General features: G+C 40.2%; 1 protein-coding gene across 1 annotated transcript in view; it reads right to left on the bottom strand.

The window, feature by feature from the left end:
* The window catches only part of LOC122447239 (ATP-binding cassette sub-family C member 4-like), a 245,412-nt gene that overhangs the window by 128,446 nt on the left and 92,290 nt on the right, over positions 1-24,676 (bottom strand). The window contains exon 17 of the mRNA XM_043477775.1: positions 2,001-2,105. Within this exon, the coding sequence (XP_043333710.1) occupies positions 2,001-2,105 (105 nt within the window). The remainder of the gene's footprint in view (positions 1-2,000; positions 2,106-24,676) is intronic.

Genomic DNA, 24,676 nt, shown 5'->3' on the forward strand with positions numbered 1-24,676 from the left:
AAGGATGGTAACGATAACCCTATATGCAAAAAGAAAAAGAGACACAGAAATACAGAACAGACTTTTGAACTCTGTGGGAGAATGTGAGGGTGGGATATTTCAAAAGAACAGCATGTATACTATCTATGGTGAAACAGATCACCAGCCCAGGTGATGCATGAGACAAGTGCTCGGGCCTGGTGCACTGGGAAGACCCAGAGGAATCGGGTGGAGAGGGAGGTGGGAGGGGGGATCGGGATGGGGAATACATGTAAATCTATGGCTGATTCATGTCAATGTATGACAAAACCCACTGCAATGTTGTGAAGTAATTAGCCTCCAACTAATAAAAATAAATGAAAAAAAAATAAAGTATTCACTATCTAATACAGTTATCCTATTTTTGTCTGTGGTGAGAACATTTAAGATCTACTCTCTTGGAAAATTTCAAGGATATGATACACTCAATGAGGATTTCTTTTTTTAAAGCAGTCTAAGGCATAGAGGTATCCAGGATGAAGAGTTTCAGCTTTTGACACTGATGTATCTGTGGTAATACCTTTATAAAGATACCATAAATCCTTATTCTTTTTATACCAGTTTATACCAGGGTAAACTATGGAATAATTTCATGGCATTCCTCAATACAAAATCACTGAACACGTTAAATCACTTATTAAAAATGCTATAATGCATACTAAAGATAAAAGGAAATAATGTATTAAAATAGCCTAAATGAAAAGCAACAAATTCTCTTTAGAATTAAAAAAACAGTGTAAAATTTCAAATTTTATCTCAAATGTGTGTTCACTCAGTCGTGTTCAACTCTTTGTGACCCCATGGACTGTAATCCACCATGCTCCTCAGTCCATGGTACTTTCCAGGCAAGAATCCTGGAAATCCTGTCATTTCCTTCTCCATTATCTCAAATAGCCTACTATTTTATTTAATACCATTAAAAACAATACCATCTGTTAAATATAGTGAGTATATATTTGACATGAATTATCCATATTTTCCTTCAGTTAACATAATTATATTGACTATAATTAGATAGGTCTTTTAAAATTATAATCATTTTCTTTCTCAAATACATTCTCTGCTTCTAGATTTAATTTTATAGATCCAGTCACTGAAGTTCACTTTTAAATACAAATTTGATGTAAATGAAGGTTTTAATGAACAACCACAAAAAATTTCCATGAGTGACACTATGGGATTTAGGCATGAAGACATTGAAAATCATCTTGATACTTTTGATACTTAGTTTTAAATATTAATTTAATATTTTTACTACTAATTTACTGGGTATTAGGTCCATCTAGTCAAGACTACAGTTTTTCCAGTGGTCATGTATGGATGTGAGAGTTGGACTGTGAAGAAAGGTGAGCGCCTAAGAATTGATGCTTTTGAACTGTGGTGTTGGAGAAGACTCTTGAGAGTCCCTTGGACTGCAAGGATATCCAACCAGTCCAGCCTAAAAGAGATCAGCCCTGGGTGTTCATTGGAAGGACTGATGCTAAAGCTGAAACTCCAATACTTTGGTCACCTCATGTGAAGAGTTGACTTATTGGAAAAGACCCTGATGCTGGGAGGGATTGGGGACAGGAGGAGAAGGGGATGGCAGAGGGTGAGATGGCTGGATGGCATCACCAACTCAATGGGCATGAGTTTGAGTAAACTCTGGGAGTTGGTGATGGACAGGGAGGCCTGGTGTGCTGTGATTCATGGGGTCGCAAAGAGTTAGACACGACTGAGTGACTGAACTGAACTGATGCAGCAGCCTATGACTAAAAGTTATTAAGGGCAGGCTTCACTTGACCTGAAAAGAAAATTTTTCATTATTTATTGGTAAAGTTTGCTTCAACCATAACAATGAATTTGGCTTGATGCAAATAGTAAGCTTCTCTAGGAAGGTATAAACAATATCAGTTATGAAATTTTTAGTTTACAGAGAACTTTCCCCAAATGTTCCTGATCCCTCAAAGGAGGTACACATCATGGTACTTAGTGACACTTACCTTGTGGTAGATCATATGGCACACAGCTACTCTGAGCCTCATCCCCACACGCTGAATGTGATAGAAGTACAAGTGGTGCAGAACAGCCCACCAGTTGTGTTTATTCTATGGAGGAAGTAGCCCCCTTAGAACCCTCAGTGGGGCTGAACTTAATACCAAACAACCTGTAGATCCACTAGAGTTCTGATCATTTTGATTGACATGTAAGTTCTATCACTAGAGCAAACTGATAAATAAAATCATTTTACTAATTCAAAGCCTGGAGATAAACACAGGGTGACAAAGAGGCTGGGAAATCTATTAATACTGTCTGCCCAAGGGTGTCTCATTTTCACACATAATATGAGCACAATAAATTTGGATGTCAATATCAGGTTGTAATCCCTATGTTTTAAAAACTCTGCTTGACAAGTATTGAAAATAAGAAATAGGAAATGGAGAAAGTGTAATACTATGTAGCCATTAAAACGAATGAGACAACTATATGCATTGATATAATCTGAGATATAATATTAGCTGAAAAAAGGAAAGAACAGCTATCATCTGTGCTTAAAAACAGGAAGACCACATGTTCACAAGTTCTTCCTGATGCACAGAACAGTCAACAAGACAGTCAACAGCCGGGCTGGGGCTCCACCTGGGGAGGAGCTGTGTGATGACAGGAGTGAAGGGTGATTTACTTTCTGTTCATAAATTCTTAAAAAGTATTTTTAAAAGATTTTAAATTTTGTAGCAGTATATATATAATTTGTTTCAAAACTTATTATTAAAAATATATTTTTTCCATTTATTTTTATTAACTGGAGGCTAATTACTTTACAATATTGTAGTGGGTTTTGCCATACATTGACATGAATCAGCCATGGATTTATTATTTACAGCAGCAGTCCCCAACATTTTTGGCACCAGGGACCCAGTTTCATGGAAGACAAGTTGTTCACAGACAGGACAGGGGTGGGAGGGGAGGAGGTTCAGGTGTAATGTGAGTGATGGGGAGCAGCAGGTGAAGCTTTGTTCACCAGCCCACTACTCACCTCTTGTTGTGCGGCCCAGTTCCTAACAGCCCATGTAGCGGTACAAGTCTGTGGTCCAGTGGTTGGGGATCCCTGATTTAGAGTCTCTGAAGCTACTTAGAAGGCCTATGGGTATATTTGTTTTATTACTGGGAGGCAAGGCTTCTGACTACAGCCTTTAAAAAATTATCCCTTTTAATTTTTTTTTAATTGAAGGATAATTGCTTTACAGAATAGTGTTGGTTTCTGCCGAACATCAACATGAATGAGCCTTAGGTATACATACGTCCCCTCCTTCTTGAACCTCCCTCCTACCTCCCTTCTCATCCCCCCCTCTAGATTGTTACAGAGCCCAGGTTTGAGTTCCCAGAGTCATAGAGCAAATCCCCACTGTCTGTCTATTTTACATTCCGTAATGTAAGTTTCCATGTTACTCTCTCCATACATCCCACCCTCTTCTTCCTCCCCCCATCTCACCAGGTCCATAAGTCTGTTCCCTATGTCTATGTCTCCACTGCTGCCCTGCAAATAATTTCATCAGTACCATCTTTCTAGATTCCATATATACACGTTGGTATATAATACTTGTTTTTCTCTTTCTGACTTGCTTCACTCTGTATAATAGGCTCTAGGTTCATCCACCTCATTAGAACTGACTCAAATGTGTTCTTTTTATGGCTGAGTAATATTCCACTGTGTATATGTAGCACAGCTTCTTTATCCCTTCATCTGTTGATGGACATCTAGGTTGCTTCCATGTTCCAGCTATTGTAAATAGTGCTGCTACAACATTGGGGTACACATGTCTTTTTCAATTTTGGTTTCCTCAGAACATATGCCTAGTAGTGGGATTGCTAGGTCACATGGTTGTTTCATTCATAGTTTTTTTTTAATGAATCTCCATACTGTCTTCCATAGTGGCTGCATCAACTTACATTCCCACCAATAGTGAAAGAGGGTTCCCTTTAATCAGCACCCTCTCCAGCATTTAGTGTTTGTAGACTTTTTGATGACGGCCATTCTGATGGGTGTGAGGTGGTATCTCACTGTGGTTTTGATTTGCATTTCTCTAACAATGAGCAATGTTGAGCATCTTTTCATGTGTTTGTTAGCCATCTGTATGTCTTCTTTGGATAAATATATGCTTATGTCTTTTCCCCACTTTTTGACTGGGTTGTTTGTTTTTCTGGAACTGACTTGCATGGGAGTGTGGAAGTGTTAGTCTCTCAGTCGTGTCCGACTCATTGCGATCCCATGGACTGTAGCCCACCAGGCTCCTCTGTCCATGGGAATCTCCAGGCAAGAATACTGAGGTGGGTTGCCATTTCCTACTCCAGAAGATTCTTCCTGACCCAGGGATCGAAATTGGGTCTTGCACATTGCAGGGTTCTTCCTCATTGCAGGCAGATTCTTTACTGTCTGAGCCACCAGAGAAGCCCAACTGAAAATTCCCTGAAGCAAGCTTCCCAATAGATGATTTCATCTCTATTCAGAATCAATCTGGAATTGATGAGAGTGTAAGACATGCTTTCAATCATTTGTAAATCAGTAAAATTTTAAAACTCATAGCTTTAAAGAAAACAACTAAATCTTTCTGAGCAATATAATCAGAATTCTTGGAACTTTTCATGTTTTCCGATTTGAATCATATTTTCTGATTTGAATCTCTAAAGTTTCCCATCTTAGTCTGTCAAATCAATCATGGCATTTCAAAGAAGAGTTTATCTTTATATAGATTAAACATAAGAAAAAATGGGTTTAGCTATTTATTATCTTACAAAGATAATACAATGTCTATTAGATATTTTGTTGTTGTTGTTGTTTAGTAGCTTAGTCATGTCTGAATCTGTGCGACCTCATGGACTGAAGCATGCCAGGCTTCCCTGTCTTTCATCATCTCTCAGAGCTTGCTCAAATTCGTGGACATGAGTTGTGTTGGTGATGCTATCCAACCATCTAGTCCTCTGTCATCCCCCTCTCCTGCCTTCAATCTTTCCCAGCATCAAGGTTGTTCCCAATGAATCGGCTCTTTTCATCAGGTAGCCAAAGTATTGGAGCTTCAGCTTCAGCATAAGCTTTTCCAAGCAATATTCAAGGTTGATTTCCTTTAGGATTAACTGGTTTGATATCCTTGTCCAAAGGACTCTCAAGAGTCTTTTCCAACACCGCAGATCAAAAGCATCAATTCTTTGGTGCTCAGCCTTCTTTATGGTTTAACTCTCACATCCACACATAACTACTGGAAAAACCATAGCTTTGCCCAGATGGACCTTTTTTGGCAAAGTAATGTCTCTGCTTTTTAATACACTGTCTAAATTTGTCATAGTTTTTCTTCCCAAGAGCAAGTGTCTTTTAATTTCATGGCTGCAGTCACTGACCACAGTGATTTTGGAGCCCAAGAAAATAAAGTCTGTCACTGTTTCCACTGTTTCCCCATCTATTTGCCATGAAGTGATGGGACTGGATGCCATGATATTAGTTTTCTGAATGTTGAGGTTAAGCCAGCTTTTTCATTCTCCTCTTTCACTTTCATCAATAGGTGCTTTAGTTCTTCACTTTCTTCCATAAGGGTGGTGTCATCTGCACATCTAAGGTTATTGATATTTCTCCCAGAAATCTTGATTCCAGCTTGAGCTTCATCCAGACTGGCATTTCGCATGATGTACTTTGCATATAAGTTGAATAAGCAGGGTAATGATATACAGCCTTGACATACACCTTTCCCAATTTTTAACTAGTCTGTTGTTCCATGTCTGGTTCTAATTCTTTGTTCTTGACCTGCATACAGGTTTCTCAGGACATTTTGTACCTTATTTTAAACCCTAATCCATATAATTCAGATGGTCCATTCTCTGCACACAGGCAGGTCGTAGTGTGTACACATGTGGCTCACATGTGTGTACAGGCAAAACTCAAAGATATTTTGGATTTGGTTTCAGCAGCCTCAATCATGTGACTATCACAAAATAAAGCAAGTTATATGAATTTTATGTTCCTCTATTCAAATAAATTAATGTTTATACTATATTGTAGTCTACTAACTGTACAGTAGCATTATATATTGAAAATGATGTACATACCTTAATTTTCAATAGTTTATTGCTAAAAGAATGCTAACAATCATCTGAGTCTTTAACATTAAAATACACTGATCACAGATCAGAATAACAAATATAATAATAATGAAACAGTTTGAAATACTGTAAGAATTACCAAAATGTGACACAGAGACATGAAGTTAGCAAATGCTATAGGAAAAATGGTGCTAATGTACTTGCTTGACACAGCACTGCCATAAATGTACAATTTGTTTTTAAAAAAAGAATGCATTATCTGTGAAGCACAATAAAACAGGTGTATTTCTGTATTTCTGGGTGTTCTCATACATAAATCAACACACATCAGGACACAGGTGAGAACTGTATCTGTGAGAATGTGTGGATGTTCCCATGTTATCAGCTCTACTAAAACTGATCCATCTGTGCAAACAAGAACATTTGTAGACATTGGATAAATGGACTGAGATATGCAGGGGCACTAAGGACTGCTCATGACCAAGGACTATGAACTCCAAACTCCAATGAGAGGAATTAAAAAAAAAAAATGGGGAACTTCCCTGGCAGTTCAGTGGCTAAGATTCTGTGCTTCCACTATAGGAGGTGTGAAATCAATTCCTCATCAGAGAACTAAGATCCCACATACTGCATGGCCACAGGCCCCCCAAAAAGAAAAAGGCAACTCAAAGAAAATCTGGCTCTGGCTGTCCTACAGTTCAGTCATCGAAACTATAGTCTGAATGTTTTTTCTGGGTAACCAAAGGGTTTTACCAATTGCCTATGGTGAGTGTCACCAGTATCAGTAAGCTTACATTTTTCAATCAAAAGACACTTGGAGGGCTTCCCTGGTGGCTCAGTGGTAAAGAAGCCACGGGCCAGTGCAGGAGACACAGGTGCAATCCCTGGTACAGGAGAATCCCACATGCCACAGAGCAACTAAGCTCATGCACCACAACTATTGAGCCTGTGCTCTACAACACAGGAACCAAAAGTACTGGGCCCACATGCCACAACTACTGAAGCCCTCACACCCTATAGACTGTGCTTTGTAACAGGAGAGGCCACCACAATGAGAAGCCCAGGCACACAACTAGAGGAGTCCCCGTTCACCACAACTAGAGTAAAGCCCAAGCAGCAACAAAGACCCAGCACAGCCAAAGATAAATAAATAAAATTAAAAAGACACTTGGAGAAAATCATATTTTATTTGCTTTGAAATGATCCCTTTCTGTTTTTCCAATCAGGTTGGTCTCTGATGATGACACCAACTTGTTAGACACTTGCACTGGGATTTCCCTGCACACATCAAACTCAACATAATCAACACCCAATGCCCCACACAAAGCAACCCCTTCCTCCATCATCCTCACTTGACTCTCACGACTTCTTTCCCAGGATCAGGGGCTGAACTGTCCACCTTACTTCCCTGAGTCCAGCATGGTGCCAAGCCCTGAAGACTACTCTTGCAGTATTTCATGACTCAGTTCCTCATTTTAAGACCCACAGTCAGCACTGGAGTGCCAGGCTGCATTATCTTTTAAAAAAACAAGTTAAAACAAACTTTGCTTTATGATTTATTTTATGATTTATAAAAAAAACTATGTTTTATGACTATGATCTTTAATCATAATCAGTGCAAATGAACCTGAAATGAATAAATACTAGCTATACTCAGTACTCTGAAAAAACCATTTCAAGATGATGTTTTTATTTCCTAGACTTCTGTATGTGTTCTTAAAGACACAAGTTCACATATATAAACAAAATGGGATTAATATGAACACACTGTTATGTGTTTTCATTTAGTATTTCATAAGAATATTTATTTTAATGGCTATAAAATATTACAGTATATGTGATCATTTAACAAACCCCCTACTGCTGGATATTTAGGCAATTTCCAATAACTTGCTATTATAAATAACTCTGTTAAATACCCTTGAAGCTAAATCTTTTTTAAATTTTTTTCAAACACTGTCAATCATTTCCTTCAGATAAATTCTCAGATGTGAACTGCTGAGAATCAAGTATGAACATTTTCAGAGGAAGCTGTTAAGCTGTTAACCTACTCTCCAGAAATATGATACCATTTCTACTCTCACTCATTTCCCGGCACATTCACAAACCTGAGTGTTATATCTTTGTTATAATCGACATCAGTTTGATTCCAAAAAAATGTAATCACTTTCCCGGGGCATTTTGCTGGAGGCACAGCAGCTCCAGGCTCCCTGCCTCCTGCATCTGCCCACTCTGGTCCACGTGCTCTCACTTCTCAGATTAAACTCTCAAAGGCCGGCTCTGTGCCCATCACTCCACCCCAGGATGTTTCTTCTACAAAACTGTTCCCACTGACCTCTCCATCCTTCATGTCCACAAGTCACGTTCCTTGGGGTGACTTTGGAGTTGTCAGAGTTGAACATGAAAATATCTGCTGCACACCTGGCAGCTGATTTTCCTGAATGCTCTGCAGGCGCCTAGTTCGTCACTCACTAGATCAGGGTATCATGCTTTTGCTTATGCTGACCCCACCTCCTAAAAGAACTTTCACATGCATTTCTGCTGAATGCATCTCCACCTGCTGAAACCCTAACCACACATCACTAAGTCTGTCTCACATGCCTAAATCCTTGGAATTGCTCTCCCTTTCCCCTCATGTGGGCTTGTCCCAACCCTAACAGATGTTATGTCATTCTTATAAAATCTTCTATAAAAACTGTGACCTCTTTCTAGCTTACAAAGCTAATATAGCCATTTTCTTGTTTCTTCAGATGAACTGCACATGTTGACAGCAGAATCTGTATGGGGTTTGACTGTCTTGTTTGTATTACCTGTGGTGTCCTGAGACAAAGAAGCTTCCATTGGGAGCTGAGGTTTTTAACTCAAGCCAGAGAAATTTATGGAAAATCTATTACCGTATTATTTAGGTATATGATAAGCTGGACAAAGACAGACACAGCAGACGGATCCTATAGCTGTAAATACAACTTCAAATGGCCAACACCTCTTTTCTCATGGGATTTACAACCTTTGCAGTATAAGTGGTTATGGTCATTTTACACCCAGTGAGAATGATGACCATCTTTATCCAAGAAATTACTGTGATCCCCACACTGGGTGCTTTACATGTCTTATCTTGTTTAAGTTGTTCAACAAGCCTACAGGTTACATTCTATCACTTCCATTTTGCAAAAGAAAAGATTGAGGCTTAGTTAGATGAATTAGTCTGCCTGAAATGTCAGAACCCATAAGTCACAGGATGGGACTCAAATCCACATCCTCAGGCTCTTCTCCATCTGCTGATGGCCTCCTTATCACCTGGATGGCCTGGCATCTTATCAGGTCCCTCTGTGTAGCTAGAACAGAGAAAGTGGGGAGGAGTGTAGCTGCAATTAAAGACACAGGCCTAACATAGAGATCCTACAACCAGAGAGTTAAAGCATGATGTGAATACTGGCATACACGTGGTGAGTGGGAGCAAGAGAGTGCCTGAGGGGAGGTGGGCCAGCTGTCAAGCAGGAAGAACCAGCACCCACAGCTGGGCTGAGACAAACCTGCAGCTGAGTGGGGCACATGGTGCCTGGGGAACAGACCAGATAGACCTCGTGCCCTGCTTGGGGAGCAAGATTCACATTTCATCCCGTCAGGTGGTGAAAGAGCCACACCTACTCTCAGCAATCTCTGACTGCTTCGCTCAGCTATCTCTGACTCCAGTTCCAGGCAGGGCTGAGCCCGTGGGAAATTCCTCTATCCCTGGAGGAGGCTGGTGTGAGGAAGGCAGGACACAGGATGAAAACTGCTTGTGATGAAGACAGACTCCATTGAAAGATGCAAAGAAATGCAGTGGAACCATACAGAATTAGATTATACTGTAAAGCCCCAATTTATAGAATATAAAAGTAAGTAAATCTGTATAGTAAGTGGCACAGAACTTTCTAGAGCTTCATGCTGAGTCACAAGAGGGATTTAGGGGATTCATGAGCTTAGTTTCACACTATCAAAAGACATTTCTTGGAAATCACAGGTTATCAGTCATCAGAACTGCCTATAGGAGGTAAAGGACTGTAGTAGGAGGTCCTGTTTAAACACAGTGCTGAGAAAGTGATCTGAATGGGCCTGAGACTCTGCATTTATAAGAAACTCCAGGAGATGCAGGTACTGCTGGCCCTGACACCACAGTCTGAGTCACAAGGAATTAGGAAGTCGGCAGGGGAAGGGGAAAAAGCTCAGAGTGAAGGGAGGGGTTTCTAAGAAACCATTATGTAAAAAAAGAGAAAAAAATAGGAAACTAATATTTTTGCACATTATAGCAAGGCCTAGTAAACATCTGTAAAAATGTAGTATCCAAGTAATAGCTGTGAGCAAAAACAAACAAAATTATTCTACCTCAAGAGCTGAAAAATGCTTTAATATGGGCCAGGACTCTCTAAAGTGATCAAATCAACCACAAAATCATCTACATGAAAAATTCAGCCTAGGTTCAGAAAACCAGAAAGCCTAAGGTGCTATTTACTTCATGTTGGTTTGTTTCTTTTTTAATTTTTGGCTGTGCTGTGTCATGATTGCTTTGTGCAGGCTGTCTCTAGTTGTGATGAGTCTGGGCTACTCGTTGTTGCAGGGCATGGGCTTCTCACTGAGGTGGCTTCTTTTGTTGCTGAGCACAAGCTTTAGTAGTTGTGGCATGTAGGCTCAGTAGTTGTGCCGCATACGTTACTTGCTCTGTGGTATGTGAAGTCTTCTCAGACTAGGGATTGAACCAGTGTCCCCTGCACTGGGAGGTGAATTCTTCTCCACTGCAAAACCAGGGAAGTCCTGGCTCTTTATTTTCACTTGGTATTTCTTCCATGAATTAAAATCCTGCATAGTACCTACTACACTTTCCTATTGATTGTAACTTCCAGGAATCGTGGTAGCAGAGGAAACGAAGGAAAGAGAATAAAGCCCCACTTCTGCTGGTCTGGCTCACTCACATGTCCCCTCCCCCATCCCAGCAGCCTCTCTCACTAAAATCCAACACCAAAGGGGTGTCCTGGAGCGACAGGGGCGGGGACAGGTGAGCAGGAGAGGAAACCTGTGATGTACACAGGTGGAGTGAAATGGCTTCTTGAGGAGTTTCATCTCCCAACACAAAAATGAAGCTAATGACGATGCTGTGTCAAGTTGCTGCAGTCATTAATTCAGTCTCCAAATTTAATTTGCCCTCAAACATTTTAGAATCTCAGTAATCCTATGATTTGCAGCCTTTAAGAAGGAAGAATAAGAATCTGACTTGTTCCAAAGTTGTACTAGAGAGTTTCTTAGAAAATTCATATTCTATGCCTTTGGGGAAATTTTAAGACAAGTGCAAGTTAACAGAATTACATTTACAATGGAAAATCTGACAGACACATTGTCTGAGAGTAAACAGACATTGCCTTCAGTGCTCTAGGGGACAGGATTTTATCAAGAGCTGTGGTTAATGTTTTCCTGATACAGAAGTTCACCTACTTCCTGAACTACAATGGAACTGGAAATAATTAGGACCAGCTTTTGCCCTGTGACTAACTGAACTGCTCCCTGGATAGCATCTGGGGATTAAGTTGAATATTTATTTTTTTCATTTTCATGTTACAAGGGTATCATTCATTAAATTACAGGTAGAGTCCACTAGGTGGGTCTGTGGTGGTGAGAGTTTTAAAGAGCAGTTCTTTCAGTTGTTCAGAGTTGTCTTGTGTATGTGTGTGTGCTGGTTACTGGCTGCTCACACCTGTGTGCTACTCACCCTCACAACCAGCAGTCCCTAAGCATGCTCTCTGTGCCCTGCAGAACGCCACTTTCTGGGGAACAAAGACCAAAACAAGATGCTCTCTGATTTTAAAAAGCCTCAAGGTACTTACTATGAAATACAGACTCCATATTATAAAGCATGCTATAGGTGCTAGCTTTTGTGATACCATATACCTTTTTATATGAATAGTAAAATTCACATAACATAAAATTTAACTAGTTAACCATTTTTAAGTGGACAGTTTAAATTCTCATTGTTGTGCAACCAACCTTGAGAAATTTTTTGCTTGCTAAAACTGAAATTCTATACTCATTAAACAAACAACTCCCCATTTCCCATCCCCCCCGTCCCTGGAGACCACCATCCTACTTCCTGTCTTCTTGAATTTGACTACTTAGGAATTTCACATAAGTGGAATCAGAGTATTTATTCCCTTTGTGTCTGGCTTATATCATTTGGCAAAATATCATAAAGGTTTATCCATAGGTCAGAATTTTCTTCCTTTATAAAACTGAATATTTCACTATAAGGACTTAATTCCTTCCAACTTCTGGCTACTGTGAAAACAGGTGTACCATAATTTCTATCTTAAAAGAAAATATAAGACACTAAGGAAGAATTGAGGGTCTCAAAGATGCATTAGATCAACTCAGAAAATGAGGATACGTTCACCAGCCAGATGATGGGGGACAGGTCTCTGAGGTGGAGGGGCAGCGTGCACACTGAAAGCTTTAGGGCATGGTGCTTTGGGAGAACCACACACAGCCTGAGTGCAGGGGTGTGAGTGAGTCAGGAGACACACTGGCTTCAGAGGGAGGTGGGGAAGAGTTTCCCACCACCTTGTCTGTTCTGGTTTAGTCTTTTCAAGACTCTGTCCTGGGCCCAGCTGAGAGCCTCAAGTTTAACGTGAAAGGAACATCACCCGCAGACATGGACAATGGCAGGTATAGGTCACAGCCTCTCTGCCTTCTCCCATGTGGATCTTCCCTGCTCCCTTCAATGTGCTTTTGACTTTGAGCAAGTCTCCAGGCCCTGCTTCCATCTGAGGCCCTGGTTCCTCACCCTCGACTGAGTCATGATTCAGGCTCATCTCTAGTGGCTACAAGCTCACCTGATGGCCCCCACTGCAGTGGGCTCAGGGCTGTGGCCTGGTTCCAGCAGTAGCTCAACCCAGGCCAGTAAGCATCAGATCTGTGCTAAAGAAAGAAGCAGTCTGTGGGTGGGAGGGCAGGGGCATGACAGCTCAGTGTGGGTGAATGGAGGACAAGTTCACGGCAAAAACCCAGGGACAGAGGAGCAGGCTGCAACCAGAGGGTGCCATGGGAGGAAAATAAGATTTCAGAAACACAAAGAAGAAAAGATGGGGACTCTGCTAGTGGTCCAGTGGCTAAGAACCTGTGCTCCCAATGTAAGGGGCCTGGGTTCGATTCCTGATCAGAGAACTATTAATAGATTCAACAAGCTGCAACTAAGACTTTGCATGCCATAATGAAGATCAAATATCCTGTGTGCCACAACTAAGACCAACACAGCCAAATAAATAAATAAAAATATATTTAAAATATAAAAGATGGAAAGGAATGAAATCTTGGAGAGTTAGGAACAGGGAGCCAGGGCAGACTACCCAGATTACCCAGACTTCCTATAAATAACTAGGTATCACATATAGTGTTCTGGGTCAGGTTAAGATCAAGCCCTGGAGCCAAGGGCCTGTTAACCACCATGAAGGAGCTGGTGACACAGGGAAAAAATGCTGATATCCTCATTCCATGGTCAGTTTCCAAGAAAGATTCAGGGACAGTGTCACTGATCTAATCTGCATCCATTAGGAACAAAGAGTCCCCCTGTACACGGACAAGGAAGCCAAAAGCAGATGTGGTGCTAAACCTTTAGCTGGATTTTAAAGAGGCAAATGGCTTAAACAAACCTTTTGTCCTGGGTCAATGGACATTTCCAGGGTCTTCAATACCAGAGGCCCATCTAAGCTGTACCCAAAGTTCGTATCAGTAAAGTCAATCTCTCCAATATAGGGCCAGGATGGAGGTGGATGATACACATATTCCCAGGGTGCTTCTTTCTCAAGGTCTGTATATTCAATCCCTCTTTCTACTGAAATCATTTGAAACACATTTGATATCACATGAGTTAGTATCAGAGGGTCTTATTAATGGGTCTTCAGAGATAGTAAATGAAACCTTCTGCTTTTCTGTGGTTCAGAATATCCCAGGTCTCAGCATCCACAAAGGACAGAAGTAGGAGTCTGATGAAGTCTTGGATGATTTGCAAACTTGTTCATCGTCTTCAACACTTTTACTTAACGACTATTCCCTTCAACTTTATATTAAAACTAAAAGAATTAGAGAACTGAATGGTAAAATTGTATTGACCCACCTTCCACATCTGAATAAAAAGCAACAGAATTTTTTCAAAGAAAAGAACACTATGGACACCAATCAGTATGTGCGGCTACAGAAGGACCACATGTTACAGATGAGCAGAACTGGATGGTCATCAAGCCTCATTTTAATAATTAGTCACTGTCTACTCTGTTAGAAGGCTGACCTCAGAAAGACTTTGTTTTTCTCCCTTTAGGAGAAGATACAAATATTCAAAAGTGTATAATGTACATACTGACTAAGGCCTCCTAAACAACCATAACTCCACACCCTTGAGAGCACATTCTGAGAGGGAACCTATCCTACCAGAAAGAAGGGCTGCCAGCAAATTCAGGTGTTCAACACCTACAAGAATAAACACTAAAATGTAGGGGGGGTGGAGAAACATATCAATTAAATAAACCTCAAAATACTGGATTCTTTTCTTTTACCAAAAATGAGGAATTACCCATTAAGAAACAAGCTGCTGGTGATCTGTTTCACCCTAGATAATATACATGTTTCGATGCTGTTCTCTCAAAACATCCCACCCTCGCCTTCTCCCACCAAGTCCAAAAGTCTGTTCTGTACATCTGTGTCTCTTTTTCTGTTTTGCATATAGGGTTATCGTTACCATCTTTCTAAATTCCATATATATGCGTTAGTATACTGTATTGATCTTTATCTTTCTGGCTTACTTCACTCTGTATAATGGGTGGAGAGGGAGGTGGGAGGGGGGATTGGGATGGGGAATACATGGAAATCCATGGCTGATTCATGTTAATGTATGACAAAAACCACTACAATATTATAAAGTAATTAGCCTCCAACTAAAAAAAATAAATGGAAAAAAAAAAACAAGCTGCTAAGTTAACAAACAATTAGCCTATATTCTCTCCAGAATTTCAAAATCTTTCTCCTATGAAACATTTATTGTATTTGAAGCCAGTTTGTGATGAATATAAAACTTTCTGACATGGTATACATAAGTCTGAGAAAAGATGTATATATTTTATTTCATATTAACTTTAAGCAGATGGAGGAGAATACAAAAAAAAACCTGTTAACTATGATGCAAAAACAATAGTTTTACTATTTTACATAAGAATTGCTTTTATGCCACTTAACAGCAAGGAGACTTGAAAAAGCTAAGAACAGAAAGATAAACATCACCATGTTCTCAGCTTCGGCACTTTGCCTGACGCACCACTGGAATATCCCTGTGAGTGTGAGCATTAGAGACAGGACCAGGCCAACCAGCCAGGGAGTCAAAGCTAAAATGAAGAAGAAGAGGAATAAAGTCAGCCTACTTCTCAACCCCTCATGCAGCTCCTTCTGTCACTTTACAAAGAAGACTCCTTTATTTTTATGATTTTTACTGGCGTATAGTTGATTTATAAAGTTGTGTTAGTTTCAGGTATACAGTAAAGTGAATTAGCCATATATATACATATAATCTATTCTTTTAAAAGTTATTTCCCCATATATGTCATTACAGAGTTTTAATTAGAGTTCCCTGTGCTATATTGTAGGTGCTTTTTAGTTATCTATTTTATATAGTAGTGAGAGGACTACTTTATAATATTTGAATCATTTACATGTAATGATAGTATTACTCATAATATTACTTCTGTTGATTGAGACCATAAAACAGTTAAAAAAAAAAACAAAACAAGAAAAACCCTATGAGGGACTTCCTGGGTGGTCCAATAGCTAAGACTCCATACTTCCAATGCAGAGGGCCTGGGTTCAATCCCCGGTCAGGAAACTAGATTCCACATTTCACAACTAAGACTTCATATGCTGTAACTAAAGTCCTGCCTGTCTCACCTGAGACTGAAGATCCCCTGTGCTCCAACTAAGATCCAGTGCAGCCAAACGAATAAACAATTGTACACCCATGGAGGATTCAAGTCAATGCATGGCAAAACCAATACAATATTGTAAAGTTAAAATGAATAAATAAATAAATATTAAATAAAAAATAAAATATTATGAATTTAGAAAGAATTAACAAAGTTGTTGCTGCTGTTCAGTCACTAAGTCATGTCTGACTCTTTGAGACACCATGGGCTGCAGCACACCAGGCTTCCCTGTCCTTCATTATCTTCCGGAGTTTGTTCAAACTCATGTCCATCGAGTTGGTGATGCTATCTAATCATCTCATCCTCTGCTGCCCTCTTCTCCTTTCACCTTCAATCTTTCCCAGCATCAGAGTCTTTTCCAATGAGTCAGCATTTTGCATCAGGTGGCCAAAGTATCTGAGCTTGAGCATCAGTCCGTTCAATCAATATTCAGGGTTGATTTCCTTTAGGATTGACTGGTTTGATCTCCTTACAGTCCAAAGGACTGTCAATATTCTCCTCTAGCATCACAATTTAAAAGCATCAATTCTTCAGGCCTCAGCCTTCTTAAGGGCTTCCCTTGTGGCTCAGCTGGTAAAGAATCTGCCTGCAGTGCGGGAGACCTGGGTTTGATCCCTGGGTTGGGAAGATCCCCTGAAGAAGAGAACGGCTGCCCACTCCAGTATTCTGGTCTGGAGAATTCCATGGACTGTATAGCCAAGAGTCAGACACGACTAAGTGACTTTCAATTCATAGCCTTCCTAGTGGCCCGACTCTTACGTTTGTACATGACTACTGGAAAAACCATAGCTTTGACTCTATGGACTTTTGTTGGCAACATGATGTATCTGCTTTTCAATATTCTGTCTAGGTTTGTCATAGCTTTCCTTCCAAGAAACAAACATGTTTTAATTTCATGGCTGTGGTCACTGTTCAAAGTGATTTTGGAACCCAAGAAAATAAAATCTGTCACTGCTTCAACTTTTCCCCATATATATGCTATGAAGTGATGGAACAGGATGCCATGATCATTGTATTTTGAATGTTGAGTGTTAAGCCAGCTTTTTCACTCTCCTCTTTCATCCTCATCAAGAGATTCTTTAGTTCCTCTTCACTTTATGCCATTAGAGTGATATCATCTACATATTTGAGGTTGTTGATATTTCTCCTGGCAATCTTGATTCTAGCTTGTGAGTCATCCAGCCTGGCATTTTGTATGATGTACTCTGCATATAAATTAAATAAATAGTGACAATATACAGCCTTTTCATACTCCTTTCCCAATTTTGAACCAGTCTACTGTTCCACATCCAGTTCTAACTGCTTCTTCTTGACCTGCATACAGGTTTCTCAGGAGACAGGTAAGGTGGTCTGGTATTCCTGTCTCTTACAGAATTTTCCACAGATTGTTGTGATCCATGCAGTCAAAGCCTTTCACATAGTCAATGAAGCAGATACTTTTCTGGAATTTCCTTGCTTTCTCTATGATCATATGAATGTTGGCAATTTGATCTCCATTTCCTCTGCCTTATCTAAACCTAGCTTGTACATCTGGAAGTTCCCAGTTCACATACTATTAAAGGATTTTGAGCACAACCTTACTAACATGGAAAATGAGGGCAATTGTATGGTACTTTGAACATTCCTTGGAAATGCCCTTCTTTGGGATTGGAATAAAAACTGACATTTTCCAGTCCTGTGGCCACTGCTGAGCTTTCCAAATTTGCTGGCATATTGAGTGCAGCACTTCAACAGCATCTCCTTTTAGGATTTTAAATAGCTCAGCTGGAATTTCTATTACCTTCACTAGCTTTGTTCATAGTAATGCTTTAAAGTTAAGTATCACTTGACTTCACACTCCGGGATGTCTGGCTCTAGGTGAGTGACCACACCATCATGGTTATGCAGGTCTTTAAGATCTTTTTTTTGTACAGTTTTCTGTGTATTCTTGCCACCTCTTCCTAATCTATTCTGCTTCTCTTAGGTCCTTATCATTTCTGTCCCTTATCATATTAATCCCACCTGGATTGAGATACACTTGACAGTATTATAAGGGTGAGGAACATGTCATTATTCAGATTTTTGTCCCTATGCTTTCAATTATCATTATGTAATTTCACTTTCTACATCCAATGTAGCTGCAGTTGAAACCACAAAAACAAGGCAACAGATTCTAAGAGCCAGTCCTTTTAAATCTAAAACATCGCTCTCACTATTCCATTATTAATGACTATGATTCAGTGTTATTACTATGGAGTAGTTAGGGACAGTGAATTCATGCCACATTCCAACAGCTGCTCATCTGGTACCCACACAGCAGTGAGGATATTGTTTTTGTAACAGACAATCTTTCTCACCCCAGTACACCAGACCCCTACAACCAAGAGATCCAAGTAGACCTAAAGCTAAAACCTAAAACCTAAGCTGTATAAAAAGCTTAACAGTAAACTTGATTCTCTCCTCCCAACTGCAGGACACCACCTGAAATGTTCAGAAAGTCAGCTTGCTACAGTTGTATAGACTTCAACCCATTCAAGAAAGATAAAAAGATAAAAGATTTCAACAAAGACCTACTATAAATAAATAAAGAAACAAACTACTCAAAGCAATCTACAGATTCAATGCAATCCCTATTAAATTACTAATGGCATTTTTCACATAATTAGAACAAAATATTTTATATTTTGTACGAAAACACAAAATACCCAAATAGCCAATGCAATTTTGAGAAAAACAAAGAAGAAAAATGAAGCTGGGAGGAATCAGGCTCCCAGTCTTTAGACTATACTACACATATACAGTAATATACTATACTACACAGCTACAGTAATGGAAACACTACGCTACTGGCACCAAAACCAGAAATATAGGTCAATAGAACAGGACAGAAAGTCCAGAGATAAACCCACACACCTATGGTCACCTATGGCAAAGGAAGCAAGCATATACAACGGAGAAAAGACAGTCTCTTCAAAAACTGTTGCTGGGAAAACTGGACAGCTACTGGTAAAAGAATAAAATTAGATTATTTCCTAACACCATACACAAAAATAAACTCAAAATAGATTACAGACATAAATATAAGAACAGACACTACAAAAGTCTTAGATGAAAACAGAGAGAACTCTCTCTGACATAAATTGCAGTAAGTTCTTTATTGACCCACCACTTAGGGTAATGAAAATAAAATAAAACATAAAAATTTGGGACCTAATAAAGCTTAAAAGCTTTTGCATAGCAAACAAAACCATAAAAATACCAAAAAGACAACCTGCAGAATGGGAGGAAATATTTGCAAATTCTAAAGAATACAAACAGTTCATGCAGTTCAATACCAAAAGTAAATAAATAAACAATTCAATCCAAAAAATGGGCAGAAGATTAAAACAGACAGTCTCCAAAGAAGACATACAGAGGACCAAAAAGCACATGAAAGATTACCAAATCTCTAATTATTAGAGAAATGCACATCAAAACTACAGTGAGGTTTCACCTCACACCAGTCAGTATGACCATCATCAAAAAGTCTACAAACAATAAATACTGGAGAGGATGTGGAGAAAAGGGAACCCCCCAACACTGTTGGTGGGGATGTAAACTGGTAGAGCCACTATGGAGAACAATATGGAGGTTCCTTTAGAAACCTAAAATAGAGCTACCATATGATCCAGCAATCCCACTCCTGGGCATATATCCAGAGAAAACCATAATTCCAAAAGATGCATGCACCCTAATGCTCACTGCAGCACAATTTACAATAGCCAGGGCATGAAAGAAACCTCAGTGTCTGTAAACAAGCAATGCATATAGAAGACGTGGTGCCATACATACAATGGAATATTACACAGCCATTAAAAAGGGTGAAATAATGCCATTTGCAGCAACATGGCTGGACCTAGAGATTTTAATACTGAGTGAAGTAAGTCAGACAGAGAAAGATAGAGTATGATGTCACTTATATACGGAATCTAATAAAAGGCTGCAAATGAACTTATCTATAAAACAGAAGTAGAGTTACAGGTGTAGAAAATAAACTTATGGTTACCAGGGGATAAAGGAGGGGTGGGATAAATTGGAAGACTGGGATTGACACATGCATACTACTATATGTAAAATATTAAAATAGATAACTAATAAGGAACTACTGTAAAGTACAGGGAACTCTAATGACATATATGGGGAAAGAATACAAAAAAGAGTGGCTATGTTTTATGTATAGCAGATTCACTTTGCTGTATATCTGAAACCAAGACAACAGAGGAAATCAACTATACTCCAATAAAACTTAAAAATAAAAGAATGTACCAAATGAGCCAAAGCAGGGGTCCAAAGCACCACAGGTCTGCTGGAGCAGGCACATTCATACCTGGTCTTTGCTCTTAAAGATTCCAAAAGCCAAAAACAGAAATTCTTTTCTAAAGGACAAAGTATTTGAAGTGTTTATTAAAATGCAAATTACTAAAAAAATGATACATGCACCCCAATGTTCATGGGTATGGAAAAAGAATTTTAAAAAACTGGAGGTACGTATAATAGATTCACTTGGGTATACACCTGAAGTGAACACATTGTAAATCAGCCATACGCCAATCAAAATTTTTTTGAAAAGATGTCTCAAGGACCTACTGTAAATAAATAAATAAATGGGAAAAAAATAAAAGTTCTAATCAAGACACAAATGACTTCACATGGACCAAACTGAGGAGTCACAGGCAGCAAACACTTTAATATAATTCATTAGAACCAAAGAGTACATGTTAGACAAGATGGCAAGAGTTTAATAACTATAAACAAAGCTATAAACTGTAAACACACCACAAATATCCACATCTGTACTTACTTTCTACCAGAATCAGGGCCCCAAAGGCAACAACAGTGGCAAAGAGGGCACAGATGACATCCAGATACCCAGCGAGCCATCGGGATGTTGTCAAAAGCAGGAACCAAGCCTCTGCATTTGTGAATCATCAAACATAATACATAAACAGAAAAACCATCTTAGCTGCTTCTCATGAGGGAGAGCACTTTCTCAGTTGAGTTACAGAAGATTTTACACAAGGTAGGATAGCAAAGTCACATACCCAAGAAACCTGAAGATTCCAGAAAACTAGGTTCCAACACAAGACAACATATGGGACACAGAAGGATCAGTCAAGGAAGCAAGGATTGAAAACTTCAACCCACAGGTTATTGACAGAAATATGATCATAAGAGAGAAGATAGTAAATCATCTCATTGGTGTGTTCCCTGCAGTGAAGGGCCTCAATGTGAAGATCATCCTCTCACAGGATCAAATGTTCCCAGCTCTCAGACAGCAGACAGCACACCTCACACTGTTTTCAGCATCTTCTGCCCTCACTACAGGGCACTTCGGTGTTTATTCTTAGGGGCCAGTGTCTACATTACCATCAGCTAATAGGATCTGCATGTGACTTTGAAAATGACATTTTATCTTCAAAATACAATAATGATTGGAAAGTTTGGCCAGGATTTTATAGACTTAGAGAAAATTCTGAATTTTTTACCTAGGGAACAAAAACAAACTTCACTGATAAAAAAAATAATCAAGCAGGTAGCAAATCAGGAAATTATTTTCCTCAATCACGTCCGCTACCCTCCATGCTCTGAAAAGAGTCGGCAAACCACAGCCTGCAGGGCAAAAACAGCCACCACCTGGTTCTGAAAATGAAGTTTTACTGGAACACAGCTGCAGCCATTCGCTGATGTTTTACCTTTGCCTGTCTCTGCTACAGCAGCAAAGGTGAGTAATTGCAACAGAGACACTACAGCACACAAAGCCCACAGTATTTTCTATCTGGTCCTTTGGAAGAAAGAAACGCTTGCTGATTTCTGATCTAAAAAGACAGAAAACCATGGGGCACAGTGATGGAAGCACAGTGAAAGCCAGTCAGGTGAGAAAAGCAAGGGTGTGACAGGGGAAGAGGGGAGCACAGATGGGATGCTGAGAGGAAGGGGTGGGGGAGGCAGGTGTGCAGAGGGGGCTGAGGGGAGGCATAAAGGGAGATGCTGGCCAGCAAGACCACCTGAGAGGGAGGTCAGGCCTCAGAAGGCAGCACATCCCATCCTTTGAAATCATCTGCAGAAACTTACAGACCTGAATGCAAGTCCTGGTGTGAGTCGAACACTTCCTGAAACTTCTGTTCAGCTTTGCATGCCCAGATGGTCCAGAGTCCCCGCAGAGAAGATGTTAAGTGGGAAAATACCCGGCTCTGTGCTGAGGAAGCAGAGACAAATAACAAAGTCAGGCAGGCTGAATGCAAGGAAACCAACTGCCTCCAGTGCTCTGTGGTCACACATCCTGCCAAAGGGAATCTTCCACGTGACCCTCAAACTTCTGCTCACATCACACTTCACTTTAATGACCTGGGAATGAAAGATTCTCTTTGAAACTGCTGCTGCTGCTGCTAAGTCGCATCAGTCGTGTCCGACTCTGTGCGACCCCATAGATGGCAGCCCACCAGGCTCCTCCATCCCTGGGATTCTCCAGGCAAGAGTACTGGACTGGGTTGCCATTGCCTTCTCATGAAACTATCTTTGATCAAATTCAAATCACAGCTAGATTTAGATAAAGAAATTCATTTATTGGTTCTTTCATCAAGGTCTTCTCAAACACGCCTCCCTCCAAATTTTTCTGGCATTTCAACAGGTGGAAATTGTTCACAAATTTTAAAAAATACATTGAAGTATAGTTGATCTACAATAATGTTTTAGTTTCAGGTATATAGTATAGTCATTCAGTTATTTTTTTCTGATTAGATTCCATTACAGGTTATTATAAGATACTGAATAAAACTCCCTGTGCTTCACGGTAAGTCCTTGTTATCTGACAAATTAATAACAGTGCGTCTATTAATCCCATTCTTCTAGTTTGTTCCTCCCTCCCTCACAATCCCCCTTGGTAACCACAAGTTTGTTTTCAATGTCTTTACATCTGTTTTGTATACAGATTCATTTATATTATTTTTAGATTTCATATGTAAGTGATATCATATTTATCTTTCTCTGACTTACTTTACTAAGAATATTATTCTCTAAATCCATCCATGTGGCTGTAAATGGCAATATTTCATTCTTTTTCATGGATGAGTAATTATCGTTCACTAATTTTTGAAACAGCAGCATTTTAAAATGTAATCCCTCATTAGAGTCCTCACCACACTGAATTTTGATGAACTACCTGTGTTTTGTCTCCTCCTTAGATGAGTTACCTAAGGGCTGGGATAGAGTCAGTACATCCCCCACCCTGGAGCAGAGCCAGACCCAGGACAGGGGGAAACGAGTAAGGGAGCGGACAGTCTGCCGTCTCCCCATCTGGGGCTCTCCCCGCACCTGCGGGTCACGGAACACCTGGTTCTGCACCGCCCTTCTGCCCACAGGACCCGGCAGATGAGGAGTCTATGAACAGTCTTGACTTCTGCTCCAGGAACCTGATGGATATTTTTATATCTGCCTGCTGGATACCTGTCTTGGTGTTCAGAGGTCACAGCAACATGGGACATGCACATCACCCGTTTAGAATCTGACAGCGGCCTCAGTGTCCATCTTTTCCGTGACTTCATGTGGTTGGGGGCCTGATGTCACATGACGGCCCATTCTTTTCCTTCCATCTTCTCTAAGAGCACACTGCCCACGAGCTCCAGGGTCAGGCTCCCGCCCATCAGGGAACAGCTGGGCTGCAGGCTGCCGGGCAGGGAGGACCCCTCAGGGTTCTCATTCCCCACCGTGAACGAGGCTATAACTTGCTACTGTCAGGGGTAATAGTGAGTCTGTGACCCATGTCTGGGATGTGTGATAACTTATGCTAAAAAACAAACAAACAAACAAACAAAACCACTTGTGCTATATCAGCAGGAAATACTGATATCACTTTGTTACCTGTGCGTCTCCTAGAGAAGAGCTGTTAGTACAATGAGGTTGTTCACGGGAAGTTAGTAATGCATCTTACAGGAGGCTACAGAGATTTTATAAAACGACAGGGGAAAGGATCAAGAGTAAAACTCCAAACTGTTCTCAGGTCCTTACTTCTTAGTCCAGTATCTGAATGCCTGTCTGGTACAGTTCAGTCAGTACCAACATGCATCTGGGCACTGCACGTTTGGAGGGGTTGAGGTACAAACAGGTAAAGACACAGAACCTCCTCTTCTGTTTAGTGTCCCCAGTTCAATAAGGAAGGAAGAAGTAAGCTTCCTCCTGTGAGACACTGGTGCTCAGAGAGGGTGGGAAGCCCTGGGCTGGGGGAGGACAGCCTGGGCTGGGGGCCAGGTGACCATCTACTCAGCCCTGGGGCTCATCAGACCAGGAGCCTTAACTGTTAGGGACCCTCAGCTGTAATACTGCTTTAAGGAAAAATTCTTCTCTGAACTGTGACATGATCTAACATTTCCCCTTTGTACTTCATTTAGGCAAAAAGCTGAAAGTGATTCAGTGGTGCTTTTGATCATCCAGTTGTGTACCTGTGTTCTCATTCCAGCTTCCACACTGCTCTTTCTCTTCACTATATTGAGTAACTTTTTAGCTTCCTATAACTTTGCACTTATAAGAGCAAGATAAACTCAGATTGAGCTCAAGTTCCAAATAAGAAAGGCTATAAGCTCTGCTAAGGT

Source organism: Cervus canadensis, chromosome 9, assembly GCF_019320065.1.
Source record: "Cervus canadensis isolate Bull #8, Minnesota chromosome 9, ASM1932006v1, whole genome shotgun sequence".
In the NCBI taxonomy this organism is placed as follows: domain Eukaryota; kingdom Metazoa; phylum Chordata; class Mammalia; order Artiodactyla; family Cervidae; genus Cervus; species Cervus canadensis.